We start from the raw sequence: 23,412 nt of genomic DNA, 5'->3' as shown, positions 1-23,412 counted from the left end.
GGGTCCCCGAGCAGGCCTGGTCACCCCACACAGCCCAAGGCGTCACCTGCGAGAGCACCGAGCAGGTGCGGTGGGCGTCCTGCTGGTTCGTCATTCCGCCCTCCCCCCCCTCCCGCCCCCACTCGTCCCAGTTGTGACCTCTGCGTGTTGTCTTCCCAGGCCTCTCAGCCTTGCCTGTGTGGGAGGCGTCAGGCCACTCTGCTCTGAAGGGGGTGTGTGGGGTGAGGGGGCTGGGTTTGCAGGAACCCAATGTTCACTGTACTGAGGGCAAGCCTCCTGGGGCAGCAGCTGGGACAAGTCCCCAGTGGACACCCCAGGCCCTGTGGCCAGGCAGCTTGAGCCTCCTCAAATATTTGTGGGAGCAGTACAGGAGCCCTGAGGGCCCAGGGTGGTTGCCAAGCCTGGGGGCAACCCAGAAACTGGGGGCAAAGTTTGTTTTGTTGGGTGGGGGGATGTTAAGGATTGAACTCAACCAAATGGAAGACAACAGGGTGCCACTAGGCTCTCAGGCTCACAAACCCAGAGTGCTGCGGTTTCCCGCCCCCCCATCGGGCCCCCCCAATCCACGGCCTGGAACAGCCCTGAGCAGCCTGTGAGCACCTTCTCTGATTCTCAGAAGGAACCCTGTGGGGCAGAGCCCTCCTAGGTGGGGCTCCAGGCATATCCTACCCCTCAGGGCAGGCCTTGTTCCTGGGCCTCCAGACTCCCTGGAGGTCACCAAGGCCTTGAGGCACTGTCAGTGCAGTGGGTCGTGTCCTACCCCACTGCCTGGAGGAGGGTGGGGAGGTGGAACTGCCTTCTCCCATGCAGGAGACCAGGCAAATTGGCCGCCCCACCCACCTTCTGTCTCCCCACGTCCCACCCTGCCACACTGCTCCTGTATCCGTAAGTGGCCTCCTCCTCCCTGGAGCCGCGGGTGCCTCTGAGGCTGAGACCAGAAGCAGGATGCACCCACTGCTCCTGTCCTGTGGGGTAGGAGATTCCCAGGGCCTCCTGAAGTCTCTGCCCAAACCCAGGGGGCAGACCCCCTTTTCTCATCTCTGACCCCCTAAACCCCAAGACCCAGGCCAAGAGGGACCCTTCACACTGGCCCTGCAACCACTGACAAGAGTGCGTGCACCCTCGTTTCCAGGGTACACACAGAGCACCCCAGCGCCTGTCAGTGGCAGGGGCGTCGGCTCCTTGGACTTCACTGCTGACCTGGCAGGGGCCTTGAACCGCAGCCTCGCCCACGCTCTGGGTGCCCCCTGGCTCACCTGGCCTCCCGCAGGGAGACGGACCGGAGTTCTAGGCCCCAGGACACTACCTCTGCCTCGGCCTTGGGCAGTGTGGGGCGGAGCGCTGGATCCCGCCAGCCCCGCCCCGGCCTCCCTGCTCCGGGTGGGGTCAGTTTCCCAAAGAGCCGGAGCACCGCCTACGCCGCGTGCCCCCCGGAGCCGAGCGGGCCCTTTAAGGGCCGGGGGCGTGTAGCGGGCCCGCCCCCTCCCCGCCGCGCCCCGCAGCCCGTTAAAGGGGCCGCGCCCTCGGTGCCCGCCTAGCGCGAGCCCAAGCGGAGGGTACGGGACCTGGCCGCGGGCTGGCGGGCGGGGAGGCGAGGGCGTGCGTCCAAGCAGCGCGCGGGGCGGCCCCTCCGCACCATGTACACCATCACTAAGGGGCCAAGCAAGCTGGTCGCACAGCGCCGCACAGGTGCGCAGGGGCGGGCAGCGGGAAGGGTGGGAATGGGGTCTGAGCGCCGGGACGGCCCCGGGTCCTGGCGCAGCAGCTGCTGACGCGCTTTCCCTGTGCCCGCAGGGCCCACGCAGCAGCAAGTAGACAGCAGGCTCGGAGAGCTCCTGAAATGCCGACAGCCGGCGCCGCCCACTCCGTCGCCCCCGCGGGCGCAGCCACCAGGACCCTGGCCCCTCTCGAGGTAAGACGCGCACGGCTCCGGCGGGAGCCTGGCCCTCCCCTCCCCCGCCGACCGCCGTTGGGCCGGGAGGGTGACCTTGGGGAAAGGTTAGCTGAGACCCGACCACATGCTCCGGGCAGGCAGGCGCGGAGGGGCGGGACATGCCGACCCCGCCCACGTCCTCCACGCCCGCGCTGGCAGCTCTAATCTCCGCACCTCCACGCTTCCGCCTCACCTGGCACCTGGCTGGGTCGAAGGGGGCTGGGTCCGATATGCGTGGACACCCCCACTCCGGGCCCTGTGGGACCCCGGAGTGGAGAGAAAGCCTACCAGCTCCATGGTTAAAGGGGTTCCAGGCATCTGAGTCAGATGTCCCTGCGACCTTGGGCTGAGAGGCCGAGGTTTGAGGCAAGCTGCTGCGGACTTTCCTTTTAGGCAGGAGGAGGGTCGCCGAGGCCGCTAATTTTCAAGGCTTCCTGTCTGTGGCCACGGCGGGCACCGTGCTTGTAGAGCCTTCTGGGGGAGAGGAGAGGTGCACGTGGTTCCCTCTGGCTCTGCCACGACACTGCCCTCCTTTGCCCTACACTCCAGACACCCTGGCTGGGCGCTGGAGGCCCCCCGCAGGGCTCTCTGGAGCCTGCACTTTCTCATCTTTTCTGATTAGCAGTTTTGCTGGTGCCAAGAGCCTGAAGCCAGAGGAGGCTCAGTTTGGGACACTTTGGCCTCAGTGGTGTTACTGTGACCTAGAGATCAGATCCCCCTCCCCCCCAGGGCTGCAGCTTTTACTTTTTTGGCTTAAGCCCTGGCCTTGGTTTCAGGTAGTCTACACATTTCCTGGGCCCTGGGCTTTGGACTGAGGGTTGTGGTTTGGGGCCGCAGTTCTGCTGGCGTGGGAGGGGGCTTCCAAGTTGGGGACAAACAGCCTCCTAGATCAGCCAGGAGATCAGGGGTGTGTGTGTGTGGGGTGGGGGTTCAGCCTGCCCCTCTGCCTGCCTTTCCCCCTCAGTTGCAGGCCTCAGATGCCACCGGTTGGGGGCAGCCTGTGGGCCCAGGACCCTTCCCAGCGGGGCCTCCTGCTGGGGGCGTATTGACAGTTTGGGGCTAGATCCTAATGAGGAAAATATTCTAGGCCAACCACAGGTGCCCCCTGGAGGAGGGACATGAGCCAGGCTTTGGGGGTGCTCCTGGGACCCAGGCTCTGCTGTGACACTGCCTTGTCACCCGGTCCCTGGACTTCCCAGCTGCCCTCATTCAGAAACAAGGCATAGGTGTGTAGTTGCCACTGGTCACCCAGTCAGGGAGCTTGGGCCTGGAGTGGCCCAGTGTGCTTCCCACCCTCTTCCCTGGAGAAACTCACTGCCTTCTTCTCCATGGCCCCCCACTGCTGGGGAAGGCAGGGTGTGCCTGTGGCAGGCTTGGGGCGTGCTGGGGAAGGGCATGGGAACATAGTACAGAGCCCTGAAAACTCCCAGGAGGCCTCACCTCTGTCTTCAGCATGCCCTGAGGCAGCTGGGCACATGGTAGCCTGCCAGGTCCGGGTCAGTAGAGTGCTGACAAGCCGGGCCTGAGGGAGATGGGCTGGCCACAGAAGGTGACACTGTGTCCTGCTGGGTGCAAAGGAGTGGAGAACAGGCAAAGCATGTGCTGGCCAGCTGAGCTGGCTGTTCTTCCCTCTTAGGTCACTCCCCCTTCTCTGAGCTGCCCCCTCCCAGTCCTGTGGCCTTGAAGAGCCCCTCCCCCCCAGGCGGAGCAGCCAGCTGTCCTGCACATGGAGGAGCCCCACCCCTGCTCCTGCACCTTCTCAGGGGCCCACCCTCTAAACTGGCTCCACCTCGACTTCTGCCCACCTTCTCTGCTTTTTTCTCTGTAGTAGTGCTTTTTCACCACCCCGCAAACCCCACCTGATTTTCCCAGGGGGTGTCTGGGCCACTGCTGCATTCTGCGGGTGCTCAGTGTCTGAGCCGCTAAATGGACAGACGGACCGCGATTCTGGCCGGGCATGGGTCTAGGTGCAGCCCGTGGTGGTGAACAGGCCACATGGGTCTGTGCCTCTGCCAAGCTCTCCCTCCCAGCCAGAGACAGATGGGAGAGAGAATAAGATCAACGTAGGCAATGTCAACTGTTGGGGAAAAGATAAAAGGGGGCCATGTGACCACCAGACACGCAGGGGCAGAAAGACACACACATGGGTGGGGCAGGTGCTTGGGAGCTGTACTGAGCTGTGGGCTTTATTTAGGGTCAGACAGATGTGCAGCTAAGTCCTGATACTGCTACCCACTCGGTGTGTGACCTTGGACAGGTCACTTCCCTCTTGAGCCCCGATTCCTGGGCTGGACAACTGTGGTCTACGTTGGGGGAAGTGGAGGGGATTAGGTGAGACCATGCCCCTGTAGGTGCAGAGCAGGGACTGTGGTGCTGGAGGCTGGAACTTGTCTGTGGGCAGTGTCCCTGGAGAGGGCACATGGTGGCCTGGGACCACAGGAGTGTGAGCAAATGGCGCCTGAGCCCTTTCCCCCACTGTGGAGTCTCATTAGGTAACCACAGTAACTGCTGGCAGGGGCCAGGGAGTGGCCAGGACGGAGGGGCAGGCAGGTGCCAGCCACCACCGTCATCCCTGGGATTCGCAGCCCTGGGCTCTTAATTCCCTTCTGTTTTTCCTTCTTCCATGTCCAGCCTGCAATCTTTCCTGGAGTTTGTTTGTAGCCTTACAGGGTTGGGGGTAGAGGTGTGGCAGGTGAGGGGCTGTGTGAGTCACGCCCTCTGGTTTGTGAAGTTAGACTGGGAGGAGCCCCGCCCCTCTAGATTTCCTGCGGCCCAGAGCTGGCAGGACTGGTGCCCCTCAAGACGCTCCTCTTTATTTTAGTGCCCCTCTTGGCTGAGGAGGAAGTCCGAGCAGCGGTGGGGCACCTGAGCCCAGGATTGCGAGCAGGCGAGTGCCTGGCGGAGTGGCACGTGCAGCCCAGGACTCCCGGCTCCCACCTCCTGCTGTAGGTGCGGCCCTGCTCCCTCCACGGCCCATCACTGCCCTAGGCCCAGCTGGCCGGATGGGCCCAGCGGCCCTCTGGACACCACATGCCTACCAGGCTGAGCTTCAGGACCCAGGGGCCCGCACTCAGCAGTCTCACCCCTGTGGGCAAGAGTGTGGTCCTTGTCTGGGGCCTGCCAGGATGGGCTGGGGTTGCAGTTACACCCTCCCTCCCCACGCAGGATGGCCCACCCCACATTGGAGCTGTCCCTTGGGGCTCATCCTCATGGGGCCTGGCGCAGAGACCATCAGGCTCTTGTTTGGGTTCTTCTTCCCGCACTGGGGCATCAGCGAGATGGAGAAGCTTCTCTGGGGAGAAGATGGCCAAAAACTGTGCCTAGAGGGTGGAGTTGAGACAAAGTGAACTGGTCATGACTCCAGTCAGAACCTGGGCTGTTGGAGGCCTGGCCAGTCTAGGGGAGGTGGGAGGCAGGTGGCAGGGGGATGCCCAAGAGATCCTGCTTGCCTTGAGCATGGAATCCAGCTGGGGACCTGGGATACAGAGAGCTGGGGGCCCTCCTGGCCTATAATCACAGGCGTGCCTCAGGGTTGGGGGCTATGGGTGTGAACTGAGCTGCTGGGGGCTCAGGCCTGTGGGAGAGAGGCCTCAGCCACCTGGTCCAGCACACAGCTGCCCTGTGGTGCAGGGCAGTGCTGAGGCTGGGCCTGGCCTGGGGGGGAGTGGGGTGGCCTGAGGCTGTTCCTAGAACTCTGCCAGGCCACTCTTGGGCTTGGGATGGTCACCAACCATCTCCTCCCCCTTCCCACAGTCCGGGGCCAAGGCTCGTGTTCAACCGGGTGAATGGCCGGCGGCCCCCCACCACATCCCCATCCATCGAGGGGACCCAGGAGACTTATACACTGGCCCACGAGGAGAATGTCCGCTTTGTGTCCGAAGGTAGTGTGGAGGCTCACGGGTGTGGCCTGGGCCACTGGTCTTCCCCACTGTAACCTGACTCAAAGATGCCAGAGGGCTGGGCTCTCTGCCAGTTTGTCCCGTGGCCATCGAGCAGGCTGCCCGCTCCCACTTCTGGGGCGGGGTCCATAGTGACCGCCAGGCCCTGGGGGGAAGACTAGGTGCCAGGCTCAGTCTGACGTCCCTCTCCCTACAGCCTGGCAGCAAGTGGAGCAGCAACTGGGTGGTGGCCCAGCCGGTGAGAGCGGTCCGAGGCCTGTGCAGTATGTGGAGAGGACCCCCAACCCCCGTCTGCAGAGTGAGCCCTCCCCTCCGAGCCCTCCCACCCTGATCTGGGCCCTGCCAGGTTCTGGCCGCAGGGGTGTGGGAGGGGACTCGAACCTGACCCACATCTTCCCAGTTGCCTGTTACACTTGGGGTCTGGGTGAAGGGCTTGTGGTCAGCTTGAGGGGAAAGACACTGACAGGTCTGGGAGGTGGCATCACTGCCTAACCATCTGCTCTGCCCACAGACTTTGTGCCCATCGACCTGGACGAGTGGTGGGCGCAGCAGTTTCTGGCCAGAATCACTAATTGCTCCTAGCCGCTGCCTCAGGAGGAAGGCTGCCTGCACAGGACCCGGCCCTGCCCCTGCCCTATGGCAGACCGTCTGCTAGGAAAGGACCACGGCGCCCTGTCCACCCATTGCGGCAGGCCGTGCTTCACCCTGGGCCTAGCCGGACGCCGGCCACACCTGAAGTGCCAGCATTTGGACTTTTGCACCTGTGGACTGACACCTTGGTTCAGCTGTCCCGGGATACCAGGGGCCAGGGGCTGAAACTGTCTGACCTCAATCCTGCTCACTGTGCCCAGGGAACAGCCCCAGGGGCTGATAGGGCGGAGCTCCAGGCTAATAAAGTTGAGAAATTGCCTTTTTGGAGTGTTCTTTACTTTGTGTGTAAGTCCTTGCGTACCAGTGCCAGGCCCAGCCCAACCCCCCTTGTAGCCCTGACGTTCCACGTTGCAGCTCAGGCCCTCGACACCTTTCCCAGCTGCCCTCCTGTGTCCTGACAGAGGTGCCAGGGCCAGCTCATCTTCCTTGGAAATCTGTGAACTGCACCCAGCCCCGCTTGACACCCACTCCCCTTTCCTCTCCCTGTTGGAGTTGGCAGGTGCCTGCGCCCCCCCTGGAAGCCCAAAGATGTCTCATAACTGGCCCTGGATGGGGTCCCAGCCTCCCAAGTCTCCGGATCCCTGGTCCTATCTTCCAAGCCTGGCTGTGGGACAGAGCCCTGGGGGGATGAGTGTAGGAGGTGGGGTTGCCGGGTCCTGGGGCCTGTGGGACACTGCTTAGTGTGGTTGGTGGGTGACCTGGCCTGCCGTTGATGTAGACTGAAGTGGAGTACCCCTGGTGTGCACGCTGCCTCCAGAGGGCTGGGCTGTCAGTGAGTGTGGACGGCCCCTGCCAGTGCGTCTCACTTGCGACATACAGCTGGGCCTAAATCACGAAGCTCCGTGGATCCCATAGCCAGTCATGCTAGAGCCCCCACAGGGTCCCGGTTTGGGGGTGGCTGAAGAGTCCTGGGGACGAAAGCTCCTGCCCCAGGGCGCGACAACGGAGTGGCCGGAGCAGGGCAGCTGGAGCAGGGTCTTGGGCCCGCAGCAAAACAGTGAGCCAGGCGCCCCCTAGTGTGGCCCCCATGGTCACGTGGCCCCGCCACGGTCACGTGGCCCCCGCCGCCGTGAAGGCGGAAGTCGCTCTGTTGCCAGGCGGCCGTTGCTAGGCGCGCGCTGCGTGCCTTGCGTACGGTGCGCAGCTGCTGAGGCGGGAAGTGCGAGTGGCTGCGCGATGGCGCGCGGTAGGTTCCGGGCCCGCGGACCAGGGGCCAGGGCCCGGGGTGTAGGGGGCGCGCGGCCAGCGGGGTCCCGGGCGAGGGCGGGGTCCGGCGCGCGGCGCGCACTGAGCCTGCGGCCTGGCTCCGTCAGCGCCGAGTCGCGGGCCCGCGGGCGGGTTGGTGCTGAGACTTGACCCGAGCCCAGTCCGCGCAGTGTGATTGCTGAGCGCGGAGACCCAGTCCCGGGCCCTCCCGGGAGGGTGGCGATGCCCCACACTAGGTCCTCACTTCTCCATGTATCCCCAGTGTGGCAGCACCCATTCCTCAATGTCTTCAGACACTTCAAGGTGCACGAGTGGAAGCGGTCCACGAAGGAGGGGGACGTGGCCGCCGTGATGGTAAGTGGTCCAGGGGACCTGGCAGCAGGAGTGGGGAGCCCTCTTTTCTGCCTGGGACACTTTGCCCCACCACCCAAGGGTCTGGGTCTGTGGGGAACACTGACTCCCATCTTTTTCTCCAGGACAAGACCCTAAAGTGCACCGTGTATCGTATTCGGGGCTCTGTCTCAGCCAGCAATTACATCCAGCTCCCCAAAACCAGCACCCAGTCCCTGGGGCTGACAGGACGATACCTGTACGTGCTTTTCCGACCCATGTCCACCAAGCACTTCGTCATCCACCTGGACGTGTCCACCGAGGTGCCGAGCTCGGAAGTGGGGGCTGTGCATGAGGGTCCTGCACCCCTGCTGCCCCCTCTTGTCTCCTCACAACCTCCCTTTGCCCCCACCCCCACAGGACGGCCAGGTCATACGTGTGTCCCTTTCCAACCTCTTCAAGGAGTTCAAGTCCACAGCCACGTGGCTTCAATTCCCTTTCGTCTGTGAGGCTGGGACATCCAGGAAAGGTGACACAGAGATAGGGCAAGAATGGGACACGGATGGTCCAGGAGAGACAGCCTGAGGGTAGAGAGAATGGTGGGGCAGGTCCAGTCAGGCTCCTCTGTGGCCTGGGTGGGGCAGCCTAGGTGGGGGGCACATGGTTTTGGCAGTGGGAGTGGGGGCAGGCCAAGCACAGAAGGTGCTGTGTGCTGGCTGGTGATGGGGTGGGCTCTGACCTTGGCTTGCCTCCTGCAGACCTGGCAGGTGTGGCTCCCCCTGCTGCCCGCTGGACCTGCCTGCAGCTGGACCTGCACGACATCGTCTTGGTCTACCTGAATCGGCGCCATAGCCACCTCAAGAGCGTCCGGCTGTGCGCCAACCTGTTGGTCCGGAGCCTCTACACCAGCGACCTGTGCTTTGACCCAGGTGGGAGCTGTGCTTCACGCCATGCTTAGTCTACAGGCAGGCTGCCCCAACCTCATCCCTGCCCCAAGGGTCTCCACCCAGGAGGGGCCCTGGCACTTGATGAAGATGCCTGTGCCACGCCTAGCTCCTGAGACACTCGGGGTAGGTGGTGGCTGGGCAGGTGGCCCGGTGATACCCTGCATGCGCCTGGTGCTGAGTCTTACCTGGGCTTGGAGAGGCAGCTGGACGGGCTTCCCTGGACCTGGAGCAACTCTGCTCTTTGTAGCTGTCACTGTCGCCGAGGCCCAGCGGGCAAAGCTGCCCGTCACCCCTATGCCAAGAGAAATGGCGTTCCCAGTGCCAAAGGGGGAGAGCTGGCATGACCGCTACGTCCATATCCGGTGAGCAGCTTTGCCTGTCCCTGGGAGGCTGGTGGGAGAGGGCAGGGTTGGCCCGACGCTGACTCTCCTTCTGCTCCTCTGAGGTTTCCAAGTGGCAGCTCAGCAGCGCCCTCCGAGCCAGTTCAGAGGAGCTATTGCCCTCCGGAGGCAGGTGGGACTGTGGGGTGTGCAGAGCTCAGCGGGAGAGGGGGTCTGATTGTATCTGGGGTGGTTGCAGTATCTGCAGGGGCTGGGGCTAGCCTGGAGGTCACCCCAAGGTCCCAGAGCCATTTGGGAGCCTGTGTAGGATGCCTGGTGGCCTCAGACTCTCTATCCGGGAGGGGTGCTAGGGCCCAAGTACAATGGTGGCTGAAACTGTCAGGGTGGCTTCTCTCACTGCTGCCCTGCCTAGCGTCCTCCTCAGGCCTCTGCACGCTGCTCAGTGGGTTCTGTGGCCCGTGTTCCATTGCAGTCTTCCCGAGGCACATGCCACAGCTTCTCCCTCACCCAGCGGCCTTCAGCAAGTCCAGACAGGACAGCGCGTCCCCTGTGGTCCAGATGCTGGGCCCCACAGCAGTGAGTGCCTGTGCCCTCAGAGATGGACTCGGAGGTGGTAGCCCCACGGTCTCACGGACCCTGTCCCCCACAGACCTGCCGGGCCCCCTCGGCACCTGGACGCCTTCCAGAGAACGGCCTGTCCTGTGAGTGCACAGAGGTATCCAGTGTGGTTGGTTCCAGTGGCCGCAGCCAAGAGCTGTCGGCCTGTGTGGAGGCCACTGACGGGCGTACTGCTGGCCATGACCTTCAGGTGTCTGCCCATAAGTTGGCTGTAGTGCCCACGGCCCCAGAGGATGTGGCCATTCATGAGGTGAGTGCCCGTCCCCAGGAAGGCAGGGGTTCTGTGCCATAGAGGTGGGTGGCGCCTTGATGAGGTGGTGGTAGGAGCCTGCTGGGCCCTGCCCACCACGAGCCATGTGTGGGGCAGATGGGCCTCTGAGGGTCCCTTTTCATCCAGCCCCTTGGCAGAAAACAGAGAAGGCCGGAGGCAGCTTTGGGCAAGAATCCCTTTCAACAAAGAGTAAGGAGGGGCTGCTGCCTGGCCCCAACGCCCAGCCCTGTGTCTGTGGGGGCCTCAGGTTGAAGGCAGGGGCAGCTCCTGGGGTCCCTGGAGGGTCTGACTCTGTGGCCAGAATCCTGCGTTCCGGCCACAGAGCAGCCAAGTGAAGCCACACAGGACCCAGTGGCTTCTCGGGAGGCAGGAAGCAGCCCAGTGGGGCAGCCCTAGTGGGATGGGGTCTCGCCTCCTGTGGCCTCACGGGGAGTTTGCCTGTTTCAGAGCTTCCTGCCGGATCCCGTCCTGAGGCTCAAGGGGGTCATTGGCCTTGGGGGCCACAGCACCAAATGGGTGAGTGGTCCCGTGCTCTTGTTGGGTTGGACACCCGGCCCCGCCCACATCTGCAGTGTGGCTCAGCGCTTCCTCAGTGACCTTCACTCTCAGGCCGCCTTTTGTTCTCACGAGTGCTGGCTGGGTCAGTGCTGGCCTAAATGGTTGAGCTTCCAGAGACCCGCGAGCTCTCACTCACCCTTTGATGCAGCCATGTGCGGCCGGTGGGGGCGCGACTTGTGTGTCCCTGTGGGATGGGCGGGGCAGTGGGAGAGGAGGCCCTGGGCTTGTCAGACCCTCCTGGACTCAGGCTCCAAGGCTTTGTGGGCTCTCTAGTCTTTCGTTGCCTGAATCTCAGAGTTTCTTGTATTGCAGCCGGGGCTTAGAGGAAGTTGTGCGTGTGCATGTGTTCACGTGTCTGTGCGTTTTCTCTGTTCTTTTGGGGCGTGCATCTCTTTGACTCCTGTGCACGGTACATGGGGTAAGGTGTGCCAGGCTGGGAGGGACAAGGCCAGCCAGTCTGTGATCTCAGCCCTCCGGCCCCCATGCTTAGGCCCTTTGGACCAAGGATGGGGCCGCCGTCGTGTACCCCTGCCACGCGGTCATTGTGGTTCTGCGCACTGACACCCGGGAGCAGCGCTTCTTCCTCGGCCACACGGACAAGGTGGGCACCCCGGGGCCCAGGTGGGGCTCGCCCCTGCAGGCCTCACAACTCCCCTCCACCTGCCGCCTCCCCAGGTCTCCGCCCTGGCCCTGGACGGGAGCAGCTCCCTGCTAGCCTCAGCCCAGGCAGGGGCGCCCAGCATGCTGCGCCTCTGGGATTTCCAGACTGGGGACTGCCTGTCCCTGTTCCGGAGCCCTGTCCACACCATCAGCTCCCTCAGGTGGGCAAGGGGCCCCCGAGGGGGGCGGGGGCCAGCCCTGGCGACACTGACTGCCTGCTCCATGTCCACAGCTTCTCCGGCAGCGGGGCACTGCTCTGCGGCGTTGGCAAGGACCCGCACGGGAGGACGGTAAAGGGCAGACCGGGAGGCGGGCCACGCGCAAACCACTTAGGAAGGCGCCTTCTCCCACAGGCTTCCTGCAGGCCCGTTCCCCCCCCAGCTCCTGGCCCCACCCCACACACTGCAGTGTCCTGTGTGTTACACCCCTATTGATGGAGTCAACATTTAAATGACTCACGTCATTCTCTTCGGTGGTGGGGTCCAGAGTCAGAGCAGCTGGGTTTTATGTATGACGTGTCTGGTGTCCCACCTGTGGCCTGCTTCCTACTTGTGGGTCAGTGTTTTCTGTTTGTTTCCGTGGACGAGTCAGCCTTGTGTGTCTGCAGAGCCAGGGTGGGAATGTGTAGGTCCTCGGGCCCTGGGCTGCCCTCCCCACACTCACCAGCCGAGGGCTCAGGCTGGCGCCCATGGGACAGGAGAGCCTAGTGCAGGTCTGGCAGGGGCCCCGGGGGCTCAGCACAGGCTCGTTGCAGATGGTGGTGGCGTGGGGCACGGACCAGGTGGGACGCGGTGGACAGGCCGTCGTTCTCGCCAAAGCACACACTGACGTTGACATCCAGGCTTTCGAGGTTGCCTTTTTCGATGAGACCAGGTGACTAGCCTCCCGCCCACCTTTGGTGGTAGGGTGGAGCCCTGGCAGCCCATGGGCCTGGATGGGGCTGATCCATCGAGCCTGTCCCTGCGCCCTGGCTCAGGGCTCCAGTCCACAGCAGTGGCGGTCTCCCTGTGGGGGTTGTGTGGTGCTCACTCACCCCCCATTGCAGGATGGTGTCGTGTGGGCGGGGCAGCGTGCGGCTATGGCGGCTGCGCAGTGGGGGGCTCCGCTCCTGCCCCGTGGACCTCGGGGAGCACCACGCCCTGGAGTTCACGGACCTGGCCTTTGGGCAGGCCCAGGACAGACATACGCTGTGCGTACCGCCCTCTCCTAATGCGCGGGGTCCCGTTCCACTGGCCCCTTCGGCCCTTACCTGTCGCCTCCCTGGCAGCTACGTGTGCGGCCGCAGTGGCCACATCCTGGAGATTGACCATCAGCACATGGTCGTGCGGCACGCACGCCGCCTCCTGCCCACGCAGACCCCAGGCAGCTCCCTCCCCCGGAAGCAGACCTTCAGCTCAGGTAGGTGGCCCCCGCTGCGCGTGTGTGTGTTGGGGGGGGCCCTGATGCTGCCCCTGATGCTGCCTGCCCCCCAGGCCCTGGCATCGCCATCAGCAGCCTCAGCGTCTCCCAGACCACGTGCGCCATGGGCTCCGAGGACGGCTACCTGCGCCTCTGGCCCCTGGACTTCTCCTCTGTGCTCCTGGAGGCAGGTAGGGCCAAGATAGCACCTTGCTACTGTGGTCACCATGGCAGGGCCACGTCCCTGGGCCATCCCTGGGCTGGATGGCAGTGACGGGCTCTTTGCAGCTGTGTCCTGAGCCTGGGCGTCCACCATTGCCGAGCCCCGAAGTGGCTCATGGGGGAGCCCAGGCTCTGTCCACAGGGGCTCTGGGCAGTAAGGAGATGGCTTTGTGTCCTGGGGCGCTGGGAGGGAGATGCAGCCTGGATGCAGCCAGTCTGCCCTGGGGCCTGGTCCACCCTGGGAGGTCACACACCCACCCTGCCCGCAGAGCACGAGGGCCCCATCAGGTCGGTCCGCCTCAGCCCTGACGGCCTGCAAGTGCTGTCCACTACCTCCTCGGGCCACCTGGGCTTCCTGGACATACCGTCCCGGGAGTACAACGTGCTGGTGCGCTCCCACACGGCCCTGGTGTTGGCCCTTGCCACCACGTACAGCCGGGGGCAGCTGGCCACTGTGTCCCGGGACCACACTGTCCGCATCTGGGACCTGGCGACCCTGCAGCAGGTAGGGTGCGGCCTGGATGGAGGGATTGGAGAGCCATAGACCACACTGACGCCCAGGGGTGGGGGAGCAGGGCCCAGGCAGGCGGAGGGTGGGAGGGCCTGTGGCACCCTTGGTCCTTTATCCTGTGTTGGGGCCATGTGGGTCCAGGTCACCTGAAAAAAGACTAGCTCTCAGGTTCTCTGGCCAACTGGCAGCCCCCACCGCCCGCCTGCCCTCACATGGCGCCCCTCTCCAGCTCTACGACTTTACATCGCCCAAGGAGGCCCCATGTGCAGTTGCCTTCCACCCCACTCAGCCAGCCTTCTTCTGTGGCTTCAGCAGTGGGGCCGTCCGCTCCTTCAGCCTGGAGGCCGCCGAGGTCCTGGTGGACCACAGGTGGGTGCCCAGCTGGTCCGCGCCCCACAGATACCCCTGGTGGAAGCTTGTGGGGTCCCCAGGGGTGTGTGGGTGCCTGGGTAGGGCAGGGGAGGGCGGTCTACGGGAAGCCCCCGCCCTCTGCTGCCCCTTGGGGACTCGGCGAGGCCCAGCTGTTGGAGGTCTGGGATGGTGCAGCTCAGGGTCAAGGCAGCGGGTGACCTGTGTGGTGCAGGTGTCACCGAGGAGCCATCACTGGCCTGGTTGCCAGCCCCGACGGCAGCTTCCTGTTCAGCACCTGCTCTCAGGGCGCCCTGGCCCAATATGACTGCGCCACCACCCACTGCCGAGTCCAGCATGTGGCAGGTCAGGCCCCCGTGCCCGGCCCTGCCTCAGCCTCCAACCTTCCCATTGTCAAGTTCCTGTGGGGTAGGGTTTGCCTCGTATCCGCTGACAGAGTAAACTGCCTTCTATGGTCTCATTACCTGGATCCCCCGGGCAAGTGTGGTTTTAGGGCACACCAGCTCCTCAAAATGGAAGGTTAGCGAGGGTCTGTGCCTGCCCCACCCCAGGAGGAGGTGAACGGCCTGAGCACCAGGCCAGCAGAGGGCCAACCCACCAAAGGGCGTCTGCCCCTCCCGTGGCCACTGTAACTGGGCAAGCCAGGTGGCCACTTGGGGGTCCCTCCTGGCCCAGGAAAACCCCAGCTGTCCCTGGGACCCTGGATGTCTTGGCATTCTGACACCCAGGCCCCCGGGCTGGTTGGTGTCTGCTCTGGGCATGCCCTCCCCACCTAGCTGACCTGCCCCCATGATGCTGGCAGCTAACGTGGTGTGCCAGGATGCCCGCCCAGGTCCCAACGCCCTGGCAGTCAGTGGGGACAGCCGCCTGCTGGCCTTCGTGGGTCCCTCTAAGTACACAGTGACCGTCATGGATGCAGCCTCGCTGGATGACGTGAGTCAGCCAGAACCTTCTATGTGTCCAGGGTGGGGCTGCACCAGCCTGGCCGGCAGACCCCATAGGTACCCTGACTCACGGCCGCATGGCTCCTCTAGGTTCTGCCAGGACGGGGGGTGGGGGAGAGGCAGGGGCTCCTTTTGGCCCGGTGTGGAGTGCGAGGGTGTCAAGGGCACGTGGGAGGCCACACTCCAGAGGGGACCCAGGCCCTGCCACCCTCACTCACAGGCACAGAGGACATGGATGCCCGGGGGGTGGGGGGGTGCTGCAGGCTGCCTGCCTCCTGGGCCCTTGCTCTGGAGGCTTGAGCTCTGCTCAGAGGTCATGGCCAGTAGCTACTCGCTGTCCTTCCCCAGCTGTTGCGGGTTGACGTCAGCACCCTGGACCTGGCCAGCAGCCGCCTGGACTCGGCTGTAGCCATCTGCTTTGGCCCCGCACCCCCTAGCCACCTGCTGGTGTCCACATCGTCCAGGGTGGTGGTGCTGGACTCCACATCAGGCCGCATGGTCCGGGAGGTGAGCCCAGGGCCTGGGCCAGTGGCTCGGCCACCCCGGCCTCCAGGCTCCCACCTCCGTGCCCCCACTGCCTTGTCAGGGAGAGGGACCCGTGTGCTCTGATCTTCTCTCTGCCATGCGAATGCTGTCTTGCAGCTGTCTGGTGCCCACCCTGTGGCCTGCCCCTCCCTGGCTCTCAGCGGGGACGCCCGCTTTCTGCTGACAGCCGCCGACCGGGCTATCAAGGTGTGGGACTACTCAACGCAGGCTGCCCCTCGCTGCCAGGTGCGTGCCACAGGTGGGCACGGGTAGGCGGGTGGGAGGGAAGGCAGAGGACAACCTGTCAGGCCTGCTGCCACATGCCTGGTCGCCAGCCTGGCCAGGCCTGGGTGTGGGAGGACAGTGGCGTCCCTGGCCAGGCTTCAGGAGTCTGTATGTGACATGAGCTGCCCCTAGGTGTACATAGGCCACTCAGAGCCCGTGCAGGCTGTGGCCTTCATCCCCGGCCAGAAGCAGCTCCTCAGCGTGGGTGATGCCATCTTCCTCTGGGACATCTTGACCCTCCCTGAGAAGTCGCCCCCAGGAAGGCAAGTGTCTGCCCTTGATCTGCGTCTGCCATGCCTCCTGCTGCACCCTCCCCACCTGATACCTTCTCTCCTTGCCTCTGCAGTGTCCTAGACTCACCTGGAGCCCCCCAGACCTGTGAGGCTGGTAAGTGGTCCCAGCACGATGACACATCTCTGATGACATCTGTTGTTGGTACTCTAGCCACTACGGGTGGCATGGCACCGCTTCCTGTCCTGGGGGGTCCCAGTGTAGAGCTGGGAAGGGGGGCTAGGCCCCCCCCCTCTGTGCTCTGCCCTCCGCAGCGCCTGAGCACAGCCTGTCTTCCACCCCTAGGCCTGAATACAGGACAGCTGGAGGACTCGGTGTCGGGGGCCAACGGGCTCCCCCGGCGGCAGGTGCCCGTGCCTTCCCAGACACCGCCGCCCCAGCTGGGCATGTGTGCTGGGCCCTGTGAGAGTGGTGATGGTAAGGGCAGGAGTCCCGGGATTACCTGGGTGGTCGTGTGTATTGCTCCCGTCTGGCGTGCCTGCGTGCTGCTCTGGGCCTGTGGGCAGGGGCAGGGGTACAGGGGGCTTTGTGCCCTCCTCTCACTGCCTCCCCACACCCCCAGGAGCTTTCTCCGTGTCAGATGAAGAAGGACCCTCTGAGGAGAGCCACAGCCCCAAGGGGGTCCGCCAGCCCTCTGGCCCACCCGTGCTGGTGCAGAAGGAGGCTTGTGGGGCAGGAGATGGGGCCTGGGTGGCTTCAGGGGACCCTTGGGGCCTCGGCATGCCGCTCTCCTCCTGTGACCAGCCCAGGAAGCAGGGTAAGGCAGAGACACATGGCTGCGCCTGGCCCAGGGGCAGGTACCCATAGGTCCCAGGTGGCCAAAGGCGGCCCTGGCTGCCCCTGACAGATTGGGGTTCGCCCCATGAGATGAGGCCCGGTCACCCACAGGGCAAGTGGATGAGCTTGAGGCCCCTGCTAGGCCAGGCAGGTGGTGGGATATGGCTCAGCTGCACCCTCTGACCCTGAGTGTCCGTCCCAGGTCAGGTACTTTTCTTGTCCAGCTGGAGCCAGGTGACTACGGGGAGGGGTCTCTGAATGGTTGTGGATGGGGGATGTCCTGTGGCCTCTTCCTCCTCCTTGCCAGGGACCTGGAGCATCAGGAGAGCCCGCGCCCAGCCTGCTGCCCGCCCAGACTCCTACAAGCACTTCACGGCACGCTACAAGTCCTCCCTCACGGCCAAGGTTGGCTGGGGCGCGGTCCTCACAGTCCCTGCCGCAGGGGGACACCTCGGGTGGGGGTGGCATGGCCCTGGGGTTTCTGGGAGTGTTGCTTCTCCCACCACGGGTTCTCCGGGGTCTCCCTGGGGCTGCTCCCAAAGCTGACCATGCTCCACGCCGTGGTGGCAGTCACCCCGTGGGTACTGCTCTGTCTCTGCTCCCTGTCACGCTGACATTCAGCCTGGAGCTGGACACTGGCCTGCGGAGCCCACCATCTCCACCTGGCTCCCTCCCATGTCCTCACGTGCCCTGTCCCTGACAGCCCCCTGGGGGACTTGGTGTTGGGGGCCAATGGGCACCCCTTGGGTCGTGCCGCCCCTGCCTGGCTTCCTTGCACTCCAGGACCTCCCACATCTCCCACTCCTGCCTCCCTGTGTATCCCGCGCTCCCGTCCCCATGTACAGGCTTTGGGGCCCACGCTCCCACCATTTGTCCAATCCCGGGGAGGCTCTGTGCCAGGCCCCAGTCTGATGGGGCACAGCCTAAGGTGGTGGGTGGTGGTCAGGTGCTGTGCCACACACCAGTGTCCTAGGACCACTTTCTCCTAGAATGTCTCCTCGCCCCCGGCCGGGGCTGAGCGACTGCGCCTAAAGGCTGTCGTAGGCTACAACGGGAACGGGCGGGCCAACATGACCTGGAGGCCGGACACAGGTAGGGGCCACAGCCCAGCCTGGCTCCCAGCCCTGAAGTCACAGGCCCGGCCCAGCTCTGTCCCCCCCAGGCCAGGCCCCAGGAGGGCAAGTGAGCGCCGGCACGGACAGTGGTTTGGGCTGAGAGGCGCTGTTTCTCCTGTCACCTGTGCCCCAGCCCCTTTTCCCTGTGCCTCCCCTGAGCAGTTTCCTGGGAGGGCTCAGCACGACCCCCTTGGCCGTTGTAACTGACGGGGAGGGTGACTGGCTCCGGCGCGCCCGCCCTGCCCGCAGGCTTCTTCGCCTACACGTGCGGCTGCCTGGTGGTGGTGGAGGACCTGCACTCCGGCGCCCAGCAGCACTGGCTCGGCCACCCTGAGGAGATCTCCACACTCGCCCTCAGCCATGATGCCCAGGTGCCCGTCCTGCGCCTGGGGCCATCGCGCGCGTCATCACCCGGCTCCTTGGGGACCTCCAGGGCAGCACGGGGCCTATTGGTCCAGCCTCCCCTCCACCCGGAGCCAGGCTGGCCCCCTGGACTGCCTTCGCCCCTCTGACCTTCCGCCTGCCCGCCAGGTCCTGGCCTCTGCCTCGGGCTGCGGTGGTGCCGCCTCCTGCTGCCAGATCCGCATCTGGGCTGTGCCTGGCGGCTCCTGCCAGCAGCTCCTTTCTTACCACCGCACGGCTGTGCAAGCCCTGGCTTTCTCACTGGATGACAGGCTTCTTGTCACACTTGGTCAGCTGGGTTGGGGGGTGGGGGGCAGTGGCCTCTGAACTCCCCTGCCTGCCCTGGGACCCCTGGGCAACTGATGTGACCACCATGCCTATCCCCAGGGGACTATGGGGACCGCACCCTGGCCCTGTGGAGCACAGCCACCTACGAGCTCGTGTCCTCCACCCACCTCCCGGAGCCGGTGCACGGTGTGGCCTTCAGCCCGTGGGGTGCTGGTGAGCTTGCCTGTGTGGGCCAGGGCACCCTCACCTTGTGGCTCATGCAGCAGCGTGGGGCCGACGTCAGCCTCCAGGTGCCAGGGTTCAGAGGTGGTTTGGCGGACGGGGCCTGGCTGCGCCCTGGCACGTCGCTGACCCACACTGCCCTCCAGGTGCACCACCGAGACCCCATCCCCGAGGCAGTGGGGGCAGGCGAGCTGACCTCACTGTGCTACGGGGCCAAGCCCCTGCTGTACTGCGGCTCCAATGCTGGCCAGGTCTGTGTCTGGGACACGCATGCTGGCCGCTGCTTCCTGACCTGGGAGGCGGACGACGGAGAGATCGGTGGGTGCCTGAGGAGCCCCTGCGGGCCCCCCTCAGCAGGGAGCCCCAGGGATGGGACAGTAGGACCCTGTCTCAACTTCTGGGCATCTGGGGAAGTGGCTTATGCTACCTCTTGCCTCCTAGGAGTGCTGCTGTGCGCGGGCTCGCGGCTGGTCAGTGGCAGTAACACCAGGCGACTGCGCCTGTGGGCCGTGGGAGCCGTGCCAGAGCTGAGGCGCAAGGGCTCAGGTGCCAGGTGAGCCAAGCTGGTGTCCTTGACCAGGGCGGCAGGCCAGCGTGCCGTTGCCAGCTGGGCCTGCCCTCCATGGGGACATGCTTGGGTGCAGCCAGGTCCCAAGGACAGGGACGCAGCCATGAGCACCGGGCTCCCTGGGCTGTCGTTGTCACTACCTTGTACCCACTGCTCACCCCCCAGGTCTAGCTCCGTATTCATGGAGCGGGAGCTGACCCTGGACGGGGCCATCGTGAGTGCCGTATTCCACAACAGCATGGACATGGGCGTGGTGGGCACCACGGCGGGCACGCTCTGGTATGTCAGCTGGGCCGAGGGCACCAGCACCCGCCTCATCAGCGGCCACAGGAGTAAGGTGAGGCCACCAGGCCAGCAGCTTGCTGCCCAAGACATCTGAGGGGCTTTGCACCCTGGTCGGAGGCAGGCCCGTGAGCCCCACATTCACTCCCTGCTGCCCTCACCCTGTTGTTCCGAGTCCAAGCCCAGCTGTTGGATCGGTTCCCATGGAAACATTTCCGGTTCTCAGCGCAAGGACTCCACACACCTAGGACTGCTGGTCCATTCCGTGTGGACTGGGTTTCTGGGTGTCAGTGAATTTACTTTTTTGAGTTTTTAAGAGCTGGTGGGCCAGGCCCCCGTGGTCACTTATAGAGCCCTGGCTTTGTCCAGTAGCAGGTGCTTTGAGTTGGCTACTGAGTCCTTTTTCTAAAAAAAAAAAAAAAAAAAACTATATGTATTTGTTCAGAGATAATGGTAGCTATCAAAGAAATTAAGTTTGGGAGGCATGAGCATGATATGCTTTTCCTGTCTTTTGGTAACAACTTATGTTGATGTGTAATTTATGTGTCACATGCTTCAGCCATTTGTTTAGTCCGTGGTTTTCAGTATATTCAGACTTGGACTTCCATCACCACAGTCAATTTTAGAGCATGTTCGTCACCCCAAAAGGAAATCCCATACCCATGAAGCACTCACCCCCACCCCCATTCCCTGACAACCAGCAATGACTGTGGAGTGACCTGTTCTGGACCTTTCACTGAAACGGAATCACACACTGTGTGATCTGTGTCTGGTTTCTTTCACTGAGCATTATGTTCTCAAGGTTCCTCTGCGTTATAGCTCAGAGCTTCCCTCCTTTTTATTACCAGATACTATTCCGTGATACAGACAACACGGCGTGCTTACCCATCCACTAGGGCAGGGCGTTTGTGTCCTGAGTCTTTGACCCGAGCTGGTGGTCCCTGGTGATTTCCCTCTCATGTGGAATGATAAGGTGTCAGCTCCCCCCGGGATCTGACGGGGCTGTTTCTGCCCCGAGGGGCCCATCACTTCTCAGCTGGACAGAGCTAAATTATTATTTTTTTAAGATAAAATAGATGATGAATTCATACTTACACTTGAAATTCAAATGCAGGACTAGGCTGTTTCATTTCACCTCATTGGTGTATGGTTTTCCTACACCAAAACTCTGGATTTTCAGTAATCACTCACCTTTTTCCCTTAATGCACACATGACAATCTCAGAAAAAGCCATGCCACCAGCCCACCTGTTGTGAGGCCCCTGGCATGGCCCGGAGTGTGTTTTGTGCTTCCTTTACCTTCATCCTGCTGTCCTCTAACGGACGTGTTGTCCCATCACCACGTTTTAGGTTCTTCCAGAATACTTCCTTTGTTGTCCCAGCTAGAGGACCGTCAGGTTCAATGGCCTGTGGGCTCCTTGTGATTCCGAGTCCACCCAGGTCTCGTGTGGGGCACTCGGGAGGGAGGGCAGGCTGGTTTCTTTACTCCATGCGAAGGTGGCCTTGGCCAGGCGGGCCGGGGAAGGAGACACGTGCTCCTGTAGGAATAACCTGACTCTGCTGTGTCCCGTCTCCGCCCGAGGGCCCTGTGGCCTCAGGGAGGGCTGGCTGGCTACCTGCAGGTGAACGAGGTGGTCTTCAGCCCCCGGGAGACCCACTGCGCCACGTGCGGAGATGACGGGAGCGTGAGGGTGTGGTCCTTGGCCAGCATGGAGCTGGTGATCCAGTTCCAGGTGCTCAACCAGGTACTGGGGGCGGGGGTGCCTGCTTGGGGCGGGGCCTTGCCTGTCTGCTGAAGGGCTCTGGCAGCCGCATCCTCCCTCCGGCCTCAGTGTCCTCTGCCTTGGGACTGGGCCCCTGTCCTGCTCCCCAGGGGAGTACTGATATTTCCCAACTGGGGGTCCCCAGAGTTGCCTCTGCCTGGCTTGGAGCCCCCCTTGTGGACGCCCAGAGCAGCAGCGCGTGGCTGCAGGTTACAGTGATGGCACGCTGCGAGTCTTCAGCATCCCCCAAACTGCCATGGAGCTCAAGATGCACCCCCACCCAGCCGCACTGACGGCGATCGTCTTCTCTGCCGACGGTGAGGGGCTGGGGGCTCACAGGGTGATGGCGGGACCTCTGCCTGGTCCAGGTCACACCTTTGGGCTGGGGGCTAGGGGCTCACAGGGTGATAGAGTGGCCCCTGCCTGGCCCAGGTCAGACCATCCTCTCCGGAGACAAGGATGGTCTTGTGGCTGTGAGCCGCCCCTGCACGGGCATGACCTTCCGAGTGCTGAGTGACCACCGGGGGGCCCCGATTTCCACCATCCAGAGCACGAGCAAGGAGGTGAAGTGGCCCATCTGGGGGGTGCTGGCAGGGAAGGGGGATCGGGCAAAGTGGGGCAGGAGGTACCCACCCATCTTTACTCCCCAGTATGGAGACTTCGGGATGGAGGGCACAGACTTGTGGTTGGCCGCCAGTGGGGACCAGCGGGTCAGCGTCTGGGCCTCTGACTGGTTGCGGGACCGCTGTGAGCTCGTGGACTGGCTGAGCTTCCCGGCGCCCACCCTCATGGAGGTGAGGGTCCCGGGGCACCTTGGGCAGGGAGAGCACCTGCCCACCTTGCTACAGTGTGCTGTACCCTCCTCAGGCTCCAGGCTGCCCGCCGCCGTCCCTCGCTGCCTTCTGCCCCTGGGATAAGGCGCTGCTGGTGTGTGCTGGCCTTGGCCCACATCTGGAGGTGGTCTTCTACAGCCTCCGCCAGAAACAGGCACGCGCATGCCCCCTGTGGTACTGGAGAGGGGTCCTGGGGCCGTGGGAGCCCGACCAGCGCCTCACATGTGCTGCCCACAGGTGGTGGACAAGATCCCTCTGCCTTTCTGTGCCGTGTCCCTGAGCTTGTCACCCGGGGCCCGCCTGCTGGCCATTGGCTTCGCTGGTGAGTGCTAGTGGGCATGGACTCTGGCCTGTCTTGAGTGGGGCTGAGTGCACTCACTTGTGCATCCACATTGAGGCATGCCTCTCACCTCTGCACCCTGGGCTCCTCGTGTCTGAAGTGGGGTGAGCATACCTACCCCAGAGGGGTCGTAGGGTCAGGAGATGAGTGTGGGTTGCTGAGGACCGCACCCGGCACCAGGGCCTGAACGGAGACTCAGTAGCCCAGCTTGGGGTCTTACGAGCCCCGTGTTGTGAGATCCCTGAACACCGATGGGCACCCCCTTGGCTCTGCGGTCCCAGTCCCCGCGACAGGCAGCCCTGGGCGTGGAGGACATAAGCCAGTCAGCACCTATGTGGTCCTGGTGCCCAGCCATGGTGGGTAGGGGGACTCCTGGGCCCTGGGGCTGCAGACACAGGCTCAGGGCCCCCCCTGTGCCATCTGCCTGCAGAGCGTGTGCTGCGGTTGGTGGACTGTGTGTCGGGGGCTGCACAGGACTTCGCTGGTCACGACGACTGGGTACAGCTCTGCAGGTTCTCCCCGTCTGCCAGCCTGCTCTTCACGGCGGCCCACAACCAGATCTTGGTGTGGGAGGTCACGGGCTGTTGAGCCAAAGTGGGGACCTTGGGGTCAGGGGTGCCCTGCTGGGTGCCTCGCCTGGGCGGAAGCTCTGCGGAGAAGCCGTGTTAGCGAACCTCATGGGCCAGGATGGCTAGGCAGGCTCAGCTCCTGCACCCCAGACAGGCCCAGGACTGTGTGTGTAAAGCTTCAAGACCCTGAACATGTGTCAAGTGCTTGTTCGTTTTGCAATGCTTTTCTGAGTTTCTATCTGTACAGTTGAAATAAACGTGGGTGTTACACTGCGTGGCGAAATTGTGGGCTTGT

At 63.7% G+C, this 23,412-nt stretch overlaps 2 protein-coding genes across 11 annotated transcripts; both read left to right on the top strand.

Annotated features, from left to right (window-relative positions):
* Window positions 1-1,406: 1,406 nt before the first annotated feature.
* MCRIP2 (MAPK regulated corepressor interacting protein 2) lies at window positions 1,407-6,741 on the top strand. The gene is made up of 5 exons (XM_019756241.3): window positions 1,407-1,689; window positions 1,795-1,912; window positions 5,687-5,814; window positions 6,029-6,130; window positions 6,344-6,741. The coding sequence occupies exons 1-5, from the start codon at window positions 1,638-1,640 to the stop codon at window positions 6,412-6,414; spliced, it is 471 nt and encodes a 156-aa protein (XP_019611800.1). The 5' UTR covers window positions 1,407-1,637; the 3' UTR covers window positions 6,415-6,741.
* Window positions 6,742-7,523: 782 nt separating this feature from the next.
* Window positions 7,524-23,390, top strand: WDR90 (WD repeat domain 90). Of its 10 annotated transcripts, none has more exons than XM_019756264.3 (42): window positions 7,527-7,669; window positions 7,952-8,043; window positions 8,166-8,342; window positions 8,440-8,548; window positions 8,778-8,948; window positions 9,214-9,328; window positions 9,412-9,479; window positions 9,780-9,883; window positions 9,957-10,175; window positions 10,644-10,712; window positions 11,245-11,355; window positions 11,430-11,575; window positions 11,647-11,704; window positions 12,169-12,287; window positions 12,460-12,603; window positions 12,682-12,812; window positions 12,887-13,003; window positions 13,304-13,539; window positions 13,775-13,914; window positions 14,129-14,259; window positions 14,717-14,847; window positions 15,207-15,365; window positions 15,501-15,629; window positions 15,801-15,931; window positions 16,015-16,055; window positions 16,245-16,376; window positions 16,522-16,716; window positions 17,044-17,141; window positions 17,726-17,828; window positions 18,101-18,222; window positions 18,383-18,542; window positions 18,641-18,831; window positions 18,910-19,081; window positions 19,205-19,316; window positions 19,497-19,668; window positions 21,235-21,357; window positions 21,521-21,692; window positions 21,808-21,938; window positions 22,026-22,169; window positions 22,243-22,362; window positions 22,446-22,530; window positions 22,979-23,390. In XM_019756264.3, the coding sequence occupies exons 1-42, from the start codon at window positions 7,660-7,662 to the stop codon at window positions 23,134-23,136; spliced, it is 5,448 nt and encodes a 1,815-aa protein (XP_019611823.3). In that variant the 5' UTR covers window positions 7,527-7,659; the 3' UTR covers window positions 23,137-23,390. The 10 variants fall into 10 exon arrangements, 7 of the variants coding, with proteins under 7 accessions (XP_019611823.3, XP_088657501.1, XP_019611822.3 ...); XM_088801375.1 differs by adding an exon at window positions 10,323-10,385 and having other exon boundaries at window positions 21,808-22,169; XM_019756263.3 differs by adding an exon at window positions 10,323-10,385 and having other exon boundaries at window positions 12,460-12,812.
* Window positions 23,391-23,412: the final 22 nt, after the last annotated feature.

The sequence above is a fragment of the Rhinolophus sinicus genome, chromosome 10 (assembly GCF_057876585.1).
Source record: "Rhinolophus sinicus isolate RSI-liver-muscle chromosome 10, RSI-T2T, whole genome shotgun sequence".
In the NCBI taxonomy this organism is placed as follows: domain Eukaryota; kingdom Metazoa; phylum Chordata; class Mammalia; order Chiroptera; family Rhinolophidae; genus Rhinolophus; species Rhinolophus sinicus.
This window is presented reverse-complemented; position numbering and strand designations above follow the sequence as displayed.